Source organism: Macaca nemestrina, chromosome 10 (assembly GCF_043159975.1).
Source record: "Macaca nemestrina isolate mMacNem1 chromosome 10, mMacNem.hap1, whole genome shotgun sequence".
Lineage (NCBI taxonomy): Eukaryota > Metazoa > Chordata > Mammalia > Primates > Cercopithecidae > Macaca > Macaca nemestrina.
In genome coordinates, this window is record NC_092134.1 from 22,365,058 (window position 1) to 22,384,620 (window position 19,563).

The 19,563-nt window shown below is 48.3% G+C and overlaps 2 protein-coding genes across 8 annotated transcripts in view; one reads left to right on the top strand and one right to left on the bottom strand.

The window, feature by feature from the left end:
• Window positions 1-762: 762 nt before the first annotated feature.
• Window positions 763-10,523, top strand: LOC105493412 (myosin light chain 2). Its single transcript, XM_011761017.2, has 7 exons — window positions 763-866; window positions 2,205-2,294; window positions 5,601-5,676; window positions 7,102-7,206; window positions 8,049-8,127; window positions 8,228-8,276; window positions 10,192-10,523. The coding sequence occupies exons 1-7, from the start codon at window positions 864-866 to the stop codon at window positions 10,288-10,290; spliced, it is 501 nt and encodes a 166-aa protein (XP_011759319.1). The 5' UTR covers window positions 763-863; the 3' UTR covers window positions 10,291-10,523.
• Window positions 10,524-13,753: 3,230 nt separating this feature from the next.
• Window positions 13,754-19,563, bottom strand: part of LOC105493732 (coiled-coil domain containing 63) — a 60,144-nt gene continuing 54,334 nt past the window's right edge. For 6 of the 7 annotated variants that reach the window (XM_071071098.1, XM_071071101.1, XM_071071100.1 and 3 more), the window contains 2 exons: window positions 16,404-16,607; window positions 13,754-13,958 (listed from right to left, as the gene is read on the bottom strand). In XM_071071098.1, the coding sequence (XP_070927199.1) occupies window positions 13,813-13,958; window positions 16,404-16,607 (350 nt within the window). In that variant the 3' untranslated portion in view covers window positions 13,754-13,812. The remainder of the gene's footprint in view (window positions 13,959-16,403; window positions 16,608-19,563) is intronic. The other variant, XM_071071104.1, reaches the window with a different exon arrangement.

The following is a 19,563-nucleotide window of genomic DNA, read 5'->3' on the forward strand; positions in this document are numbered from 1 at the left end:
TCACCCAGGCTGGAGCGCAGTGGTGTGATCGTGGCTCACCACAGCCTCAACCTCCCGGACCCAAGTGATCCTCCTGTCCCAGCCTCTTGAATAGCTGAGACTATAGGCATGCACCACTATGCGCAGCTAATTGTTTTTTTTTGGTTTTTTTTTGTTTTTGTGGGGTTTTTGGGGGGGGTTGTTTATTTGTTTGTTTTTGTAGAGACAGGCATCTCCCTATGTTACCCAGGCTGCTCTCAAACTCCTGGGCTCAAGCGATCCTCCCGCCTCAGCTTCCCACATTGCTGGGATTTCAGGCATGAGCCACAGTGCCAGCCTTCATGGTTATTTTAAATAGGGTGGATGGGGAGGCTTTACTCAGGAGATGACATCTGAGCAAAGATGCAATGAAGGAGGTGAAGGAAGGAGCTGTGCAATGACTGACGGAAAGGCATTCCAGGTAGAAGGCACACAGGTGCAAAGGCCCTGAGGCCAGATCCAGGCTGATAAAACAGAGCATTTTAGCAGTCTCCTCTCCCTGCCATTTTCTTTCTCAAAATTGACAAGCACAAGTGTCCCCGGCCCGAGCACTGCAGAGAGCGCAGCATCTCTCCCCGTGACCATGACCCAGCTACTGCCTCTTTAACCTTGAATGCCTTTTTGGGGGCTCACGTGTCACCCAGTGGCGAGTGAGCCACCCTTACTTCAGAAGAACGGCATGGGGTGGGGGGGCCTTAGGTGGTGCCCGCCTCACCTATGACTGCCAAAAGCGGTCATGGGGTTATTTTTAAACATGGGGAGGAAGTATTTATTGTTCCCGGGCTGCGGAGAGCTGGGCGGAGTGTGGAATTCTTCTCGGGAGGCAGTGCTGGGTCCCTTCCACCATGGTGAGTACAAGGGCTCCAGGAGGTGATGATGCCGGGTGGGCGAGGAGGGGAAGCCACTACAAGCAGGGGACCACGGCGGAGGCGGAGGAAGGAGGCTCTCAAAGCCTCCAGCCCCTTGTGGAAAAAGCCCCGCTGACTGCGCGCGCACAGAGGAACCCCAATCAATGCCCCGATAGGCCACAAATAACAGCAGCTCCCGGGGACTCACAAACACAAAATAAGAGAGTTGGCTTTTTTATGGCTTGTCTACTGACCTCTCAAGGAATCAATAACTCCCAGGGCTTGCAAAATGGGATTGAACGCTTTTAAGGATCAAATTGTAATTCTTTTCTCTTGTTCAGGCAGCTGGGAAAAAGAATGTTTTTGTTTTCACCTTTTGAACTTGCAAATTTAAAACCTTTCTTCCTGTGCTGTTGAGTTGCGTGTCCCCCTCCTGAAGTGGGCAGCTCCCAAATCAGGGTCAGCGCAGGACGGAGAGTGGTTGGGGCAGGAACTCTGGAGTCAGAATGCCCAAGTTCAACTCTCCAAGTTCAATACCCAAGTTCAACTCCAGCTCTGCCTTTTGTGTGTGTGTGGCTGTGCGATCTTGGGCAAGTGACCCAACCTCTCTGAGCCTCAGTTGCCTCCCCTGTAAAATGGGGATGATAATAATAGTATCCGCTTGACAGAGCGGTTATGAGAATTAAATAATAATACATATGTAGAGTATTGAAGCATTTGCTGTTATTGAAAGTCAGAGAGAAGTGGGGTGGGGAGGAAAGGTCAACTCGCTCTTCTCTGCCCTGTTGACATGATGCAAGGACAGGGCATTCAGAGAGGAGGTTTTGCTGCCATTTGGATCAAGGGAAAATTGTGGGGTGTGGGGCGCAGTTGGGTTTTAACACCTTGAAGAACTGTCATTTCATCTTGGCATTCATCATGGCTTAGTGAGCCTGACTTTTTCTCTCCCTCCAATCAATTCTCCTTCTGTGCATTACTGAGCTTTTTGTGAAATGCATCGGAACAAAAGCGGCTGGATCCTGCAGGGACGATCTGTAGGTGTGGCCTCCATCCCCAGGGACACACCTGTGGCTTCTCCTAGTTAATGAAGGAGCCACTACAAGATGCACAAACGCTTATGATTCCCTGGGACCAGGAGGCTCTGGAGAAACTTTATGTCGTGTCCTTTGCTCCCTCCAGCGTCACTGTTTTGAGACCTGAGTGTGGACGCTGTACCTGCATTTCACAGATGGGCAGCTGAGCCCTGCAACAGAGATGAACTCACCCAGAGAAGGGGCCTGACCTAGTTTTTTTGACTCCCAGCCTCTCACTCTTTTAATCAATGCTTTTTTCCCCCAGGCACCTAAGAAAGCAAAGAAGAGAGCCCAGGGCGCCAACTCCAACGTGTTCTCCATGTTCGAACAGACCCAAATCCAGGAATTTAAGGAGGTGGGTGCAGCTGTTGAATCATCCACACGGAAGGAAATCCCACCCGTGAGGGAGAACCTTCCTTTTGTTCCATATTCCCAGCAGGGACTTTTCATTAGACGCCTCTGTCCTCCAAACAATCTCAAATTCAGCCTGAATGGATGTGTAAATTTTTAAAAGAAACTGTTTTTAATAACTTCGCTGATTATCAAAGTAAAATATATTCCTTGTTGAAAAATGTCAGAAAATTTTTCAGAAAAGCACAAAAAAGGAAATAAAAACTACCTACAATTCTATTACCTAGAGATAATCAGTTCGCATTTTGGTATATACCCTTCAAGCCATTTTTGTTATCTATGTATATGTGTATTAAACAAAATTATAATCTTCTGTGCCCACTGATTACTACCTGCATTTTTTTCTTTGAGAAATTCACCATTAACATTTCCTATCATATATTTAAACCATTTTTCTATGGTTAAATATGACATTTGTTTGTAATGTTTTACTATTATAAATAACACCTCTTTGCTTGTATCTCTGGCTACTTCTTGGGAGTAAAGTGCTAAAAGCAGAACTGCTGGGTCAAAGGAACTTAAAACGACAACAACAAAAGAACTAAAAACAGGCAGAACTGCTGGTCCGAATTGCCCCCCAAAATCACAGCACTAATTCCTATGCCCAGCAGTCTCAAGAAGAGTGCCTTTCCCCACATTTCCATCAACACTGGGTATTAATAGTCACAATTTTTTTTGCCAGTCTGAGAGGTAAAAAGCAGTATCTTCTGGGTTTTAAATGTTACAGTCTTTGATTATTAACCACTATCCCTGTTTGAAACCCCATCGCATTCGATGGCAATGGACCTTATGAAGAGAACCCAAGTACCAATTAGACCAAACTGCACACAGGCTTGGAAGGACAGGCTCGGAATTCATTTTCCAGCAGTTGTGAGGGCTCACACTGACTCATCCACATTACTACCTGGCTGTCCAGAGGGAACTATGCTAAAATGATGCTAAAGAGATCAGTCTGCTTTTGTGTGTGTGTGTGTGTGGCAGAGTCTGGCTCTGTCACCCAGCCTGGAGTGCAGTGGCACAACCATGGCTCCCTGCAGCTTCAACCTCCCAGATTAATCGATCCTCCCACCTCAGCCTCCTGAGTAGCTGGGACCACAGGTATACACCACCGTGCCCAGTTAATTTTTGTGATTTTTGTAAAGATTGAGTCCCCCTGTGTTGCCCAGGCTGGTCTCAAACTCCTGGGCTCAAGCAATTCTCCTGCCTTGACGTCCCAAAGTGCTGGGATTACAGGCGTGAGCTGCTACACCCTGCCCTAACGTGCTTTATATCAAAGGGGAAACCATTTGGGGCTTCGAAACAGGAAATGAGCAGTTGTACCTTTTGTCCTCACTAACATTCAGATTGCAGGAATGCTGTGTCCCATAGGGAAAGAGAAATTCCTGAGACAAGTGTCATATCTGAACTTGAGATCGTCACCTTCCAGGGAGAAAGCTACACCTGCCTCTTTTCCCAACCCCTGGAATCAGCTACGGGGGGTGTGGGCAGGGGATGCAAAGAGCTCAAAACACGTAGCCAGGATTCCCCATTTGGGTTTGTTTGTTTGTTGTTTGTTTGTCTGAGTAAATGGGATTACAGGTACTCACCACCATGCCTGGCTAATTTTTTTGTATTTTTACTAGAGACAGGGTTTCACTGTGTTAGCCAGGCTGGTCTCAAACTCCTAGCCTCAAGTGATCCTTCTGCCTTGGCCTCCAAAGTGCTGGGATTACAGGCGTGAGCCACTGCACCTGGCCTAAAGCTATTATTTTTTTAAAAAGCTAAAAACTGGTGTTTCATCTGACCTCCCCACTCCCTAGCCTGCCCTGCCTGTAAAATGGGACCAGTAATCTGTCTCAGCTGGCGGCCAGGGAGGTTCTCAGAACTTTATAAATGCCCAAGTGTTTCACAAATGAGGAATCATGGGCCAGGCACAGTGGCTCACACCTGTAATCCCAGCACTTTGGGAGGCCGAGGTGGGCAGATCACTTGAGGTCAGGAGTTTGAGACTAGCCTGGCCAAAATGGTGAAACCCTGACTCTACTAAACAAAAATAAACTGGGCATTGGTGGTGCGTGTCTACAGTCCCAGCTACTCGGGAGGCTGAGGCAGGAGAATCGCTTGAACTCGGGAGGTGGAGGTTGCAGTGAGTCGAGATCACACCAGATTGCACTGCAGCCTGGGCGACATAGCAAGACTCTTTCTCATAAATAAATAAATAGCTTTATAGGGGTATAATTTGCATATCATAAAATTCATCTTTTAAGTGTGCTGTTTTGTGGTTTGTAGTATACTCACAAAGTTGTGCAACCATCACCACTATCTACTTTCAGAATATTTCCATCACCCCAGAAAGAAACCCCATACCCATTAGCAGTCACTTCCTGCTCCTCCCTCTCCCACCAGCCCCTGGCAACCACTAATCCATTTTCTGTCTCCATGAATTTCTTGTTGTGGACATTTCATAGAAATTGAATCATACAATATGTGGTATTTGTGTCAGACTTCTTTCACATATGTTTTAAGGCTCATCCATGTTGTAATCTTTGTAGGAATTTCCTTCCTTTTTATGACTGAATAATATTCCATTGTATGGACAGACCACATTTGGTTTATCCATTCATCAGCTGATGGACATGTAGGTTGCTTTCAGTTTTGGGCTACTGTGAACAATGCTGTTACACACATTTGTGTTCAGGTTGTTTTTGTTTTTGTTTTTGTTTTCCAAGATGGAGTCTTGCTCTGTCATCCAGGTTGGAGTTCAGTGGCATGATCTCAGCTCACTGCAAGCTCCGCCTCCCGGGTTCAAGCAATTCTCCTGCCTCAGCCTCCCGAGTAGCTAGGATTACAGGCATGCGCCACCACGCCTGGCTAATTTTTCTATTTTTCATAGAGATGGGGTTTCACCATGTTGGCCAGGCTGGTCTTGAACTCCCGACCTCAAGTGACCCACCAGCCTAGGCCTCCCAAAGTGCTGGGATTATAGGCATGAGCCACCATGCCCAGTCTTGTGTACAGGCTTTTATGTGGACATGTTTTCAATTCTCTTGGGTATATATCTAGCAGTGGAATGTCTGGGTCATATGATAACACGAGGCCTAACATTTTGAAGAAATTGTTGGATTATCTTCAATTGTTGACTTTTGATCTGAGGTCCTGCAATGATCTTTGAAGATCCCAGAATCCACTCTTGCCAAGTCCTTGGCCCAACTTCTTGGGCAACTCTGCCAGTTTCTCCCAGGCTGAGCTGCCAATCACTTCCCTTCCACAGGCCTTCACTATCATGGACCAGAACAGGGATGGCTTCATCGACAAGAACGATCTGAGAGACACCTTTGCTGCCCTTGGTATGTCGCACCCTCTAGCCCTGGAGGAGGGTCTCTTTATCTCACATCCATGAGGAGCACGAGGTGGGACCATCAGAAAAGCCCAAGATGGGTGTCATTTCCCAAAGAAACAACTCCACCACAACTGCTCTTTAAGACAAATTTCAGGGGATGGGAAAGAAGTGTTTAGCCTTTGAGTGTCTTCAGATATCTTTTATCTCCTGAAATAACTTTTTTGTGTGATTTTGAATGCAATGTCAGCTCACAACAGAAAATGGGGAAAAATGCAGAAAAGTATAAAGGAGAAAATGACATCACCCAGAAGGTCATATTCCACTGTGAACATTCCAGTCTCTTTCCTCTAAGTCTTTCTAGACATGTCTGTTAGGTTTGGGTTTTAGTTTTTTAAATTATTGGAATCATTCTCTTTTGAATTCATCTTCTAAAATGTATCATCTTAACAGTGTGAGCACAAGTACATGGAGTTTCTTCAAAATATACATGTCTAATCTGCTACCCACCACCGCCTCTTACTCCTAACCTTAGAACTCAGGGCAACCATACACAGCTGTGCAGACGGTGCACTGCACAATTCTACAGGGAACTATTCACATTTGTAGTGAGTGTACCTTTTCATACTTAAAACATACATTGGCTTAAAAAGTGACAGATTTTTCTTATTTGCACAAAGGTAGGCTTGTGGCAGGACTAGAGCAGGTAAATCAGAACCTTCAAGGCTGTGGGTTACAGCAGGTTTAACTTGAAAAAATTCCCTCAGGTGATCCTGATCTGTCTCTCCTGCCTCCAACTGTGAAGGGCTAATTTACAATACAAGCCTTTCCCATTTGAGTGAAAAAGGAAAGTATCTGCATTAAATGTTCCAGGTTCTGAAGACACTATTTTAAATATAACGAACTGGCCAGCATGGTGGCTCACACCTGTAATCCCAGCACTTTGGGAGGCGGAGGCTGGAAGATCACTTGAACCCAGCACTTCGAGACCTGCCTGGGCAACATGACAAAACCCTATCTCTCCAAAAAACTACAAAAATTAGCCAGGCACGGTGGCGTGCACCTGCAATCCCAGCTACTTAGGAGGCTGAGGCACGAAAATCGCTTGAACCTGGGAGACGGAGGTTACAGTGAGTCGAGATTGTACCACTGCACTCCAGCCTGGATGACAGAGCTAGACCCTGTCTCAAAGAAAAATAAGTAAATAATGAACCCCTTCCCACATCAGATGTTAGGGTTGCTTCCAGTCATTTGGTTATTATAAATAACACTGTCAAGAACATCTTCTCACATAAGATCTTTGCCCCCATCCACCCCATCTCCGATTATTTCTAGACTAGATTTCTTGAAGTGGAATCCCAGGAGCCAATGGCAGTGTCATAATGGCTCTTTCTCCCCCAGCTCTGAGTCCCTGAGTGTGTGTTTCCTACCCTAGGGCGTGTGAACGTGAAAAATGAAGAAATTGATGAAATGATCAAGGAGGCTCCGGGTCCAATTAACTTTACTGTGTTCCTCACAATGTTTGGGGAGAAACTTAAGGGTAAGGTCGTGTGTGTGTGTGTCTATGTTTCTCTGGGGGGCTGGCAGAAGATGGTTAACTTTAAAAGAGATAAAGCACCATTGGAAAAAATAATGAAAACAGCAATTTGGCTGGCCGCAGTGGCTGATGCCTGTAATCCCAGCACTTTCAGAGGCCGAAGTGGGTGGATCACTTGAGGTCAGGAGTTCAAGACCAGCCTGGCCAACATGGTGAAACCCCATCTCTACTAAAAACACACAAAAAATTAGCAGGCACGGTGGTGTACACCTATAGTCCCAGGTACTCAGGAGGCTGAGGCAGGAGAATCCCTTGAACCGGGATGGCGGAGGTTGCAGTGGGCCGAGATTGTGCCACTGCACTCCAACCTGGGTAACAAAGTGAAACTCTGTCTCAAAACAAAACAAAACAAAACAAAACAAAAACACAGCAACTAACATTGCTCCAGGACTTAACCTAAGTCAGACCTCATGCTAACCACTTTATACGCATTACCCCACTTAACAGCAACTAGGAGGTACGCTCTATTCTTATCCTCAGTTTACAGATGGGGAACTGAGACTAAGAGACAGAAAGTCACTTGTCTGAGGCCACACGGCTAGCAAGTGCCAGAGTTAAGATTCGAATCCCAGGCTTTCGAATCTAGATGATGTTTGACCGTGAGTTCTCAGCCCTCTCTTTCAAAATAGAGGCTCAGGGATCAGATGAAAGCAGGGTATTTTTCCTCCATGCAAAGCAGCCTTGCTCTGGCCCCTTCATCTCTGGGGGAACTTGGGCCCAGCTGCCTGGGGTGCCAGTGGTTCCCAGCCACCCCCAGTACATGTAACCCCTGTGTTCCGTTTCAGGAGCAGACCCTGAGGAAACCATACTCAATGCATTCAAAGTGTTTGACCCTGAAGGCAAAGGGGTGCTGAAGGCTGATTAGTGAGTGGGGTCTGTGGGGAGGAAGGGGGTTCCCTGCTTGCCCCCCTGCCCCACTACACATGCACAACTGACACCAACACCTGCTTTCCTCTCTCTGCAGCGTTCGGGACATGCTGACCACGCAGGCGGAGAGGTTTTCCAAGGAGGAGGTAATGGGGTCCTTCAAGCACTCCCTGTACCCCAGCTCCTGGGCTCTCCCTCTGGGGGGCTCTATGTCCCCCTCTTGTCTAAAGCACCCCTGACCCCACACTGACAGGGAACCAGCTATCGTCTTCTGAGCCCTGGCCTCATTTCATTCTCTGCCACCCTATGAGGTAGGGACTAGCATAACTCCCATTATACAGATGGGCAAACTGAGACCCAGGGAAGTAAAGTCACTTGTCTAAAATAACAACAATCACACCTGTAATCCCAGCACTTTGGGAGGCCGAGGCAGGAGGATCACTTGAGGCCAGGAGTTTGAGACCAGCCTGGCCAACATGATGAAACCCTGCCTCTACTAAAAATACAAAAATTAGCTGGGCATGGTGGTGGACACCTGTATTCCCAGTCACTCAGGAGGCTGAGGCACAGCACGAGAATCACTTGAACCCAGGAGGCAGAGGTTGCAGTGAACCGAGATCACGCCACTGCACTCCAGTCTGGGCAACAGAGCAAGACTCCATCTCAAAAATAAAATAAAATAAGATAACAAAACTAATAGTAAATGCCAGGACCTGGATTCAAACCTAGGTCTATGTGACTGCAGGTTCTGCCTTCCTCACGATGCATAGAGACCTGCTTAGAGCATGAAATTATTGTAGTGTGAAGGGCTGCCACATACTGTCATGTGAGTTGTGCACTGAACAACTCTTTTTTTCAGTTTTATGAAACTGACATCTAGAAAATACACAGTCATCAGACTGTGTATTTGTTGCAACAGCTTTCCAGAACTGGCAGTAAACTGTCTGGTAATATTTTTTTTTTTAACTCAGTGACCTTTTTCTGGGAGATGCGGTAGTGAGTTTGGTAGAAGGGGCATTTTTGCTAATTTGCCAAAGCTTCTGTATGAGCAAGCAATGGTGCCGTCAACCTTATTAGTGAACCTTAATGAGTTGATTTTAAATGCCCCCTCATAGCCTCACAGGCCTCTCTCCATCAAGTTCCACATTTTACTAAAAATTGTATGTAGATTTCCCCTCCCCAAAAATTCAAGCAGCTAAAAGGGCTGCCTTCACTTTCCACCTGCTGTGGGCTTTGAACAAGCTCCTTAACCTCACTGCACCTCAATTTCCTCATCTGTAAAGTGGGAATGATAATAGAAGCTACCTCATAGGAGATTGCAAGGATTTGATACGTTAATGTGGGGAAAATGTGAACTTCTGGCAAAGGCAATACAAGTGCTGGCTATGAATAGCCAGTATGGTTTTTTAAAAAAACTAGCCAATGCTTTTTAAATGGGGAAAGTTTGTATAAAAACAAAAATCTAGATTTCTGATGCCCTGGTCCCTGTGGCCACCTTCATGTCACCTTTTTAGATTGCCATGTGTCTCCATTTAGCCACAGGACCTATCCTGCTCCCTTAAATCACCTGCCTGGCCCCTGGAAACTCTTGAGTTTGTGATGCTGGTGGAAGGCTGGGTTTCCAGGGACATCTCTGCATGATGTTTATTTGGGAGGGCCGTTGAGGTCAGGGAAGAACAGGGAAGGGCAAGGAAGGAAAAGTGCATGAAGGAAGAAGTTGAGCCAAGATTCAGGCCCAAAGACCAGCACCGCTGACTCCCCAGGCAGGGAGCTCATTTGATAGCTCTCCTGGGAGGCACCAAGTTGGGCGAGATGGCCGCGCCTTTATACCCCCACACCAATCCCATCCGCTGGCTGTAGGCTGCCCCAGAAAGGGCATGACCTTGGGCGAGGGGGCCCTGCAGCAGCTGGGGAAGTCCTTCTCTGGAGGACCCTCTGAGTGGCCCATGTTCCCATCCCCCACCCCAGCTACCCGTCCACTCAGGCCCCGCCCACAACCCCCCACCCTCTGTCTCAGTTCCCCTCCCCTCATCCTTAGCATGTCTTGCTGGCTCATTGCAGATTGACCAGATGTTCGCCGCCTTCCCCCCTGACGTGACTGGCAACTTGAACTACAAGAACCTGGTGCACATCATCACCCACGGAGAAGAGAAGGACTAGGAGGGAGCTGGCTGCTGCGCCCTGGGCTCGTCTTTGCAGAGTGGTCCGTGCCCTCATCTCTCTCCCCCCAGTACTGCCTCTGTCCCCACCTTGTCTGTTAGCTGTGTGGCTGCCCCATTTATCCACCTCCATCTTCTTTGCAGCCTGGGTGGCTACAGATAACCTCATGGCCGCACATCCTAGAGATGGAAATCTATCCAGAGGCTGTGTTACAATAAACAGGAGGTTGTGTATTTGGTCATGACATTTCTCTGACAGATAGTGCCTCAAGTAAGAAAGGCAAAAGCAGATGAGTTAGTGACAGCCTTGCAGTCATTATTGAATCTTGGTGACTCTTTATTTAAGGTAGACCTTTGCAGCCACTCAAAACTGTTTCTATTAAGGACCATGTTTTACTGGAATGTTACCTGGATGACCACAGCCCTCTCTTCCAAAGAGCTCAAGCATTTAGAGGGCCTTGCTTCCACGACATCCTTCCCTTAGGATGCCATCGGAATGCCTCTCCTGCCAGTGACAGTGACAAGAAGGAAGTGGCCTGACACATGGTAGGAACATCGCTCCTTCAACAGTAATCACACCTGCCAATTCTAAGAGAGTGATTTCTAGTTTCAGATAAAGTAGAAGTTGTTGGTACTTCTTCCCTAGCAAACTAGGGGAGTGATACTGACTTCTGACCCTGTCTGGGGCCCAGGCCTGGATGTGAGTTGACCCTTGATTTTGAGTGACCACAGTCATGGTTGAAGCATTCAGGTCTATTATGGCTGCAAGATTCCCAATGTAAGAAACAAATAGGGCCAGGTGTGGTGGCTCATCCCTGTGATGCCCGCACTTTGAGAGGCTGAGGCAGGAGGATCACTTGAGCCCAAAAGTTTGAGACCAGCCTAGGCAACATAGTGAGATCCAATCTCTACAAAAAATAAACAGCCAGGCATAGTGGTGTGCACCTGTGGTCTCAGCCACCCAGGAGGCTGAGGTGGGAGGATCGCTTGAGCCCAGGAGGTTGAGGCCGCAGTGAACTGCACTCCAGCCTGGGTGGCAGAGTGAGACTCTGTCTCTTAGAAAAGGAAAAAAAAAAGAAAAAGAAAAAGAAAAAGAAATAGGTTCAAATAACTAAGAAGTCCAAGGGCTTCAGGCACAGTTGCATCTAGGAGCCCAGACAGTGCCCTCAGAGGCTGGGGAGGCCTCTGTTTCCTGTCATGTTGCTCTGCTCTTGGCAGTGGCAAAATAATTAAGAGCAGTTCCTGCCCCCTTTCCAGCCCCTTAGCAATCCTAGAAGAGCATACTCCTCTCTCTCCCAACTCCACACAAACCTCAGAACAGGGCCTCGTGGGATCCCTCTGGGGCACCTGACCCCTGAACCAATCACCATGGACTGGCAAAGGCAGTGCTCTGATGGATGGACGGGCCTGGCTCAACTGATCAGCCCTGTGCTGGGGTTGAAATCAGAGCCCTCCTGAACCATATGACCTGGAGATGGGTGGGAAGATTCCCCGGAGGAAAACCCGAGAAGCAGCAGGGAATGGACTTCAGGCACTTCAAGTTTTCAAGAGAATTCCAAGAACCCTCCCAGCACTTTGGGAGGTCGAGTCGGACGGGTTGCTTGAGTTCAGGAGCTCGAGACCAGCTTGGCTAAAATGGCAAAACCCCATCTCTACCAAGAATGCAAAAATTAACTGGGCATGGTGGCACATGCCTGTAATCCCAGCTACTCAGTAGGCTGAGGCAAGAGAATCACTTGAACCCAGAAGGAGGAGGTTGCAGTGAGCTGAGATCACTCCAGCCTGGGCGACAGAGCCAAACTCCGTCTCAAAAGAAAAGAGAGGATCCCAAGAACCTAAGAACACAGCCCAAGTCAATGATGTGATGGGAACAAGCTGAAATTTGGTGACAGAGTGGAGCTGGGGTCACAGTGAAGGCAGGAGGGCCCAGGAGGCCAGAGGAGCCACAGTTAGGGCCAGTCCTCAAGGCTTGACAATGGCAACAGTGCCATCCGTGGCAGGAGCTCAGGGCCGAGCCAGCGACAGGATGAACGAAACTGTCTTCTGGCTGCAGAGACCTGGGGCCCCTTTCAAAGCAGGCTTCATGGGCAGGGACCCAGGGGAGTCACGGCCCCACCCCATGACCCAGGATGCCCCACACCCTGTGGTGACCCTTGCCCCTCACAGCCTCCCTGCACTCCAGAGTCGGTCCAGGCTGAGAGCCTCATACCCCGGGCTCCTGTGGTCAGAGATGCAGTCCGGCACCAAGAAGGCGGGACTCAGGACACTCCAGGGCAGTGCGTGGTTCTGGGCAGGACACTGTGCACTCAGCTCTGCAGTGACATGCTCACCCACGACAGACACACGCAGAGATGGAGACATGCAGCGACACACAGAGAGACACAGAGGCGCACAGATACACACTGAGCTGAGATCACACCACTCACTGAGCTGAGATCACTCCAGCCTGGGTGACAGAGCTGAACTCTGTCTCAAAAAAAAAAAGAAGAAGAAGAAAGAGAATCCCAAGAATGGGTACAGACATGCAGAGACACACAGAACACACAGAGACAGAGATACAGGGACATACAGAGATGAACGCAGACATACAGAGACACACACAGATACAGACATGCAGAGACACACAGACAGGGACACACAGAGATACAGAGACACACACAGAGATACAGAGATGCAGAGACACAGAGAAACAGACACACAGAGACATACAAAGAGATACAGAGACACATAAATACACACAGAGACACACAGAGACAGAGACACAGAGACATACAGAGATGCACACAGATACAGACACGCAGAGAACAGAGATACACAGAGACACACACAGGTGCAGACACGCAGAGACATACAGAGATACACACAGGTGCAGACACGCAGAGAACACACAGAGACAGAGACACACACAGGTGCAGACACACAGAGACAGAGACAGAGGCATACAGAGATGCACACAGATTCTGAGACACACACAGGTACACACATATATGGACACACACAGGTAGAGACACTCAGATACACAGAGATACAGACACACAGACATATATACAGACACACAGATACACACACACACAGACACAGACTCAGAAACACAGATATACACACATGTACCCAGAGACACACCCACAGAAGCAGATCCAGCATGCCCCCAGCTCCCACTTCCCACCCGCAAGTGTTTGCCACACCTCGGGTGGCCAGCGGCGTCTCAGGATCCACACTTTGGCTCCAGCATGGCCCCTCCCCCGGGCTAGTCCGTTACACCTGGTGGACCGCATCTGCATCTGTGTCTCTGCATGTCTGGGGGTGGCCTGTGTTGGTCTCCAGCTCAGAGGTGTCCAGGGGCCTTGATGGCCTCACACGGTTCCCGCCCCCTGCTCCTGCTTTTATTTCTCACTCCTCGGTCCCAGCCCAGAGGTGGCCCCAGCACCCAAAGCCCTTAGTAATGCGTGTGACAGGCACGAGGCTACAGAACAAAACATTTATTTTTTCAGTTATTGTGCAAAGGTGGCCCCATGCATGCACCTCACATGGTTACCCTCTTCCTGGACCTGCTGTCATCCACTTTCTCAGGCAGGCTGTCTCCGCGCACTTCCTTACTCCGATTCTCCTTCAGGATGTAATTGTCGAGAATCAGCTGCCGAAGGCTGCTGTGATCCAGGGGCTGTTCCACTGCACCAAGACCAGGTTTGTGTGAGGTGCTGGGAAATCAAACCCAGGGCTGGGGCTTCCTTCCCAGTGACTCTGTCTCTCTGCCCAAGGCAGGGATGGCCAAGCCTGGTTTGGCATCCCTCCATAGCATTGGGGAGTGGAGCCTGGAAATTCTCAGGTTTCAAGGAGGGGAGAATGAACAGAAATATACTTCTCGGGGCTGCCCAGACAATGACTAGTTTTCCTCCCAGACAAGGATGTGACGAATATTTGGTTTAATGTTAAGGAGTTAGGGCCACCATGTGCAGTTGTTCAGGATGTGCACTACACAAAGACACTTAGAGGAGAGGGGTAGACAGATGGGTTGAAATCCAGCCCCCACTTGATTGCTGAGCCATAGCTACCCAGAAGGGGCACCTTTTCCTAATTAATCTACCCAAAAGTGGCCCCTCTTCTAATTCACGCCTGTAGGCCATAGAGGCCAGTGGGCTGGGAGAAACTAAAGTTCATCGACATTCCCGTGAACAGAGGTGAAGACAGTATCCGTACATTTCCGACCTTGTGAGGACAACCCACCAGCAGCTCTGCCCACCTCTCCCCCCAGCCTTTTAGGAACTGAAAGGGTGGTGGAAGTTGTGCTGAGATGGGTGTCATCTGGCCTAGCTTTCACTCCTGCCACATTTCAGTCTCTTCAGCTGAAACACACAGGATCTCTGTGTGTGCATGTGTGTACGCATGTGTTGTGTGCATGTGTGTGTGTGCACATGTGCTTATTGGGGGTCTATCCCGCTCAGAGAAATGGCGGCAGCTTTTTAAAAATTGATTTTTTTCTCTACTTACTAAAGTCATGCAAGGTCATTGTAAGAGAAAATTTCAAACAATACAGAATTGTTTAACTTAGAAATGCAACGTTATCTGCAAACCACCATCCACAATCATCCACTGTAACAGGTGGCTTATACACCTCTGGTTTTTTATGCATAATCTAGAAACCTTCCTCTTTCCCTTTCTCTCATCGCCCCCCCTCCCTTCCTCCTCCTCCTCCTCCTCTTCCTGCCTCTGAGCCTTCCTCTTTCTCTCCCTCTCCCTCCCCCTCTCTCAGATGTCTTATATCTCTTATTACGTATCAGGGTTGTGAAGTGCTGTCCTGTGCATTGTGAGATTTTTAGCAGCATCTTTGGCCACTAGATGACAGCAACACCATCACTTTCAGTTGTGACAACCAAAAATATCTTCAGATATTGCCAAATGTCCCATAAAGGGTAAATCACCCCTGACTGAGGACTACTGGCAAAGAAAAAATATATATACACACACACACACACATCTATATATACACATATACACACACACACATATATATACATACACATCTGTATATACACATATACACACATACACACATCTATACACATATACACACACGCACATATATACACGCATGTGTGTGCCTGTGTATTGCACGCATATGTAGAGAATGTTTTTCGAAAGATGGGATTATACAATACAGTACTTCTCAGGATGCCCAGACAATTGTCGTGCAACTGACTGTTTTCCCTTTTTGTCTTAATATCAAGGGCATCTTCCTAGTCTCTTCATATTGGCCCTATGCCTCATTCTTGGGGCTGCTTAGAATTCCACTGCATGGGTGGATGAGCTGGACCTTATTTAACCAATCTCTAAGGAGTGGGCATTACACTTGTTGCCAGTTTGGAGCTACAGTGAACAGCCTCCACTCCTCCACCTTTCACCTTCGACCCTTGAGTAAGTCCTTCTGGAAGGATCGGTTCCCATATATGTGGCCAGACTGCTCTCCAAAAAGCAGGTGAGGCCAATTTGATTCCCACCTTCAGAGTGAAGGCCTGGCTCTCTGCATGAGGGGGATGAGTGAGGTTCCACCTTGGAAAAGAAGAAGATCAATGGGCCAGTATTGGAAGAACCACGGTTGACCATTTCGCTTCTGGCATGGACAAGGTTGAAGCTGCTTCAACCGTGGGGTTAGGGGACAAAAACGGAGAGGGGCCAAGGATGGGTCCTAGAGGCACAATGGGTCAGGGAAAGGGAGGTCATAGGCGAGTGAGACTCAGGAGCATAGATAGGGTGAGCGTGAGACACAGAGTCTGGGAACTATGTCTACCCATAACTTGCCAATTTGTAAACTTTTGATATTTTAAGGTTCATTTTAAATGATCAAAAGGTAGTTTTGACTTTTAAAAATATCCAAAATAACTGAACTTCAGGATCTGTGTCACCCTAGCATCATAGAGAGAAAAGTCCCCAAGCAAATGATACCAAGTGACCACAGCCAATAATGCACCCAAGGGAACTGGCAGGCCACAATGGCTCATAAAGAGGGGAAAACGAGGTTCAACACTGCAGACCCCCTCGGGCGCCTGGACAAGGCCTCCCCAGACCTGAAGGCACAGGTTTCCCAGCAACCTGCACAGATTGAGAGAGAGAACTCACCATCATCCAACCTGTCGCCGAAGGGGTCAGCCCCCAGCACTGGGGGGATGACTTTGATGGGTTCTGGGGGCTTGAGGAGGGCAGAGCCACCCCAGAAAGGGTTGAGGAAGGGTGGCGTGATCTCAGCCTCTGCCCCTTCCATGTCCAGGATGCGCCTATAGGTCTCCAACAGCAGCAGGTCATTGGTCTTCTTTTCAATGATGGCTGGAGAACAAAAAGTAGGACCAAGATGGCTGCTGAGAGACCTAGACCTGGGGGCGCTGGGGGCGCTGGGGGTGGCGCCCCCACTGCAGAAGGTGGGGAGGAGCAGGAAGTACAGGAGGTGTGGGATCTGACCTCTGACAAGGACAAGGCTTTCTCCTGGGTGTCACCATGCATTCTCAACAGGACAACATCACTCCTCACCCTTAGAGGCTGAAATTTGGTTCTTGAGATAAAAATAATTGACTTTTTTTTGTTTTTGTTTTTGTTTTTGTAAACAAGGTCTGGCTCTGTTGCCCAGGCTAGAGTGCAGTGGCATGATCTTGGCTCACTGCGATCTCAAACTCCCAGGTTCAAGTGATTCTCCTGCTTCAGCCTCCTGAGTAGCTGTAACCAAAGACATATGACACCATGCCCAGCTAATTTTTGTATTTTTTGTAGACACCGTGTCTGGCTGGTCTTGAACTCCTAGTCTCAAGTGATTCTTCTGTATCGGCCTCCCAAAGTGCTGGGATTACAGGCGTGAGCCATCGTGCCTGGCCTCTGACTTCTTAATGTATATAACACAGATACACACAGGACATAAGCAGACACACAGTATCTCAATGATATTAAAATATTACATTCATAAGGAGGGCAATTAGGAAAATACGTCTAGAGAGGCTCCTTAGCAGGACGATAACGAAAAGAAGGTTGAGAAACACCAGGTTACACTAAAAATTGGGAGCCCCACCTTAAACTCCTGATTTGCCCCAGTGCTCTCTGTTTCAAGTCTCCAGGCCTTTACTTATGCTGTTCCTTCTGCCAGAATGTCTTTCCCTACACACTTCCCTGAATAACCCCCTAGAGGTGTTTTAAAACGCAGGTCAGGCCTGCAGGAATGCTTTCCTGACCTGCCTCATTCAGGGGACATCCCCTTGCACTGTAGCTCCATAGCCCCGTGCAGTCACAAGACATTCATTCATTCGCAAATGATTACTCAATGCCTACCACACCATGCACTGTGCTAGACGCTAAGGATGCAATGGAGGAAAAACAAAACAATGACAACACTAACAACAAAAATACAGTCCTTGCCCTACCAGAGCTTCAGTGTGTATGGAGGCATAGAGAGAAAGCCAAGTTCAACAACTGAACAGGTCACTACAGGGAGCCCTTGCCATCCGGAGGTTCATTATCTGATTCAATAACTACTGGATTTGGGTATGTTTTTTGAATAAACCTCACACTGTCCAGACTGCTGCTATTCTATCTGAAAATCAGGGATCAAAAATATTACCTTCCAGGCCAGGCACAATGGCTCACGCCTGTAATCCCAGCACTTTGGGAAGCTGAGGCAGGTGGATCACTTGAGGTCAGGAGTTCAAGACCAGCCTGGCCAACATGGTGAAACCCTGTCTCTACTGAAAAACAAAAATTAGGCCAGGCACGGTGGCTCACACCTGTAATCCCAGCACTTTGGGAGGCCAAGCCAGGTAGATCACTTGAGGTCAGGAGTTTGAGACCAGCATGGCCAACATGGTGAAACCACATCTCTACTGAAAATACAAAAACTAGCTGGATGTGGTTGTGCAGGCTTGTAGTCCCAGCTACACGGGAGGCTGAGACAGGAGAATCACTTGAACCTGGGAGGCAGAGGTTGCAGTGAGCCGAGATGGTGCCACTACACTCCAGCCTGGGTGACAGAGCTGTCTCAAAAAAAAAGAAAAAAAATTAGCCGGGTGTAGTGTCAGGCACCTGTAATCCCAGCTACTTGGGAGGCTGAGCCACAGGAATCACTTGAACCTGGGAGGAAAAGGTTGCAGTGAGCCAAGATTGTGCCACTGAACTTCCACCTGGGCAACAGAGTGACACTCAAAAAATAATAAATAAATAAATAAATAAATAAATAAATAAATAAATAATATTGGCATCCAAAATTTGCTATCATATCTCAGGAACCACATAGATCCAGACATTGAAAGCGACCTGTCCATAGAGACAAATTGGGTGAATGCTAAATACTAGGACTGCTATGAGAGGGAATAATAGTGGTGGCGGGAGGGGCACAGGCAGCTTCAGATGGGTAGGGACAGGGCAGCTTCGGTGCAGGGAGGACAATGAAACTGAGATCTGAGAATGTGAAGGAACTGGGCATGGGACAGGTCTTCCAGGAACAGCCTGTGCAAAGGTGCCGAGGTGGGAACGAGATGCAGGGGCAGCAGTGGGGGAGACTGGAAGGATCGAGAGGAGGATGGTGTGCCTGCAGGTGGTGAGCCAGGGACAGAGTAGGACAAGAGGAGATGAGAAATGTAAGCAAGGCCAGGCTAGGAAGAACCTGATAGGCTGTGTACAGAAAAAAGTCAACACAGCAGGGTGAGGCTTTCTCCTCTGAAAGCCTTGTTGACCAGGTCAGGCTTGGGCTGGCATCCAGGAACCTGGATATCAGCAGGGTTCCCAACACCATTAATTGATAAGAGTGGCTCACCTGAATGGATAAAGAAAATGTGATGGCCAGGCATGGTGGCTCACGCCTGTAATCCCAGCACTTTGGGAAGCCAAGGCAGGTGGATCACCTGAGGTTAGGAGTTCGAGACCAGCCTGGCCAACGTGGTGAAACCCCATCTCTATTAAACATACAAAAATTAGCTGGGCGTGGTGGCAGGCACCTGTAATCCCAGCTACTAAGGAAGCTGAGACAGGAGAATAACTTGAACTCAGGAGGCAGAGGTTGCAGTGAGCCGAGATCACGCCATTGCACTCCAGCCTGGGTGACAAGAGCGAAATTCCGAAAAAAGAAAGAGAGAGAGAGAGAAGGAAGGAAGGAAGGAAGGAAGGAAGGAAGGAAGGAAGGAAGGAAGGAAGGAAGGAAGGAAGGAAGGAAGGAAGGAAGGAAGGAAGGAAGGAAGGAAGGAAGGAAGGAAGGAAGGAAGGAAGGAAGGAAGGAAGGAAGGAAGGAAGGAAGGAAGGAAGGAAGGAA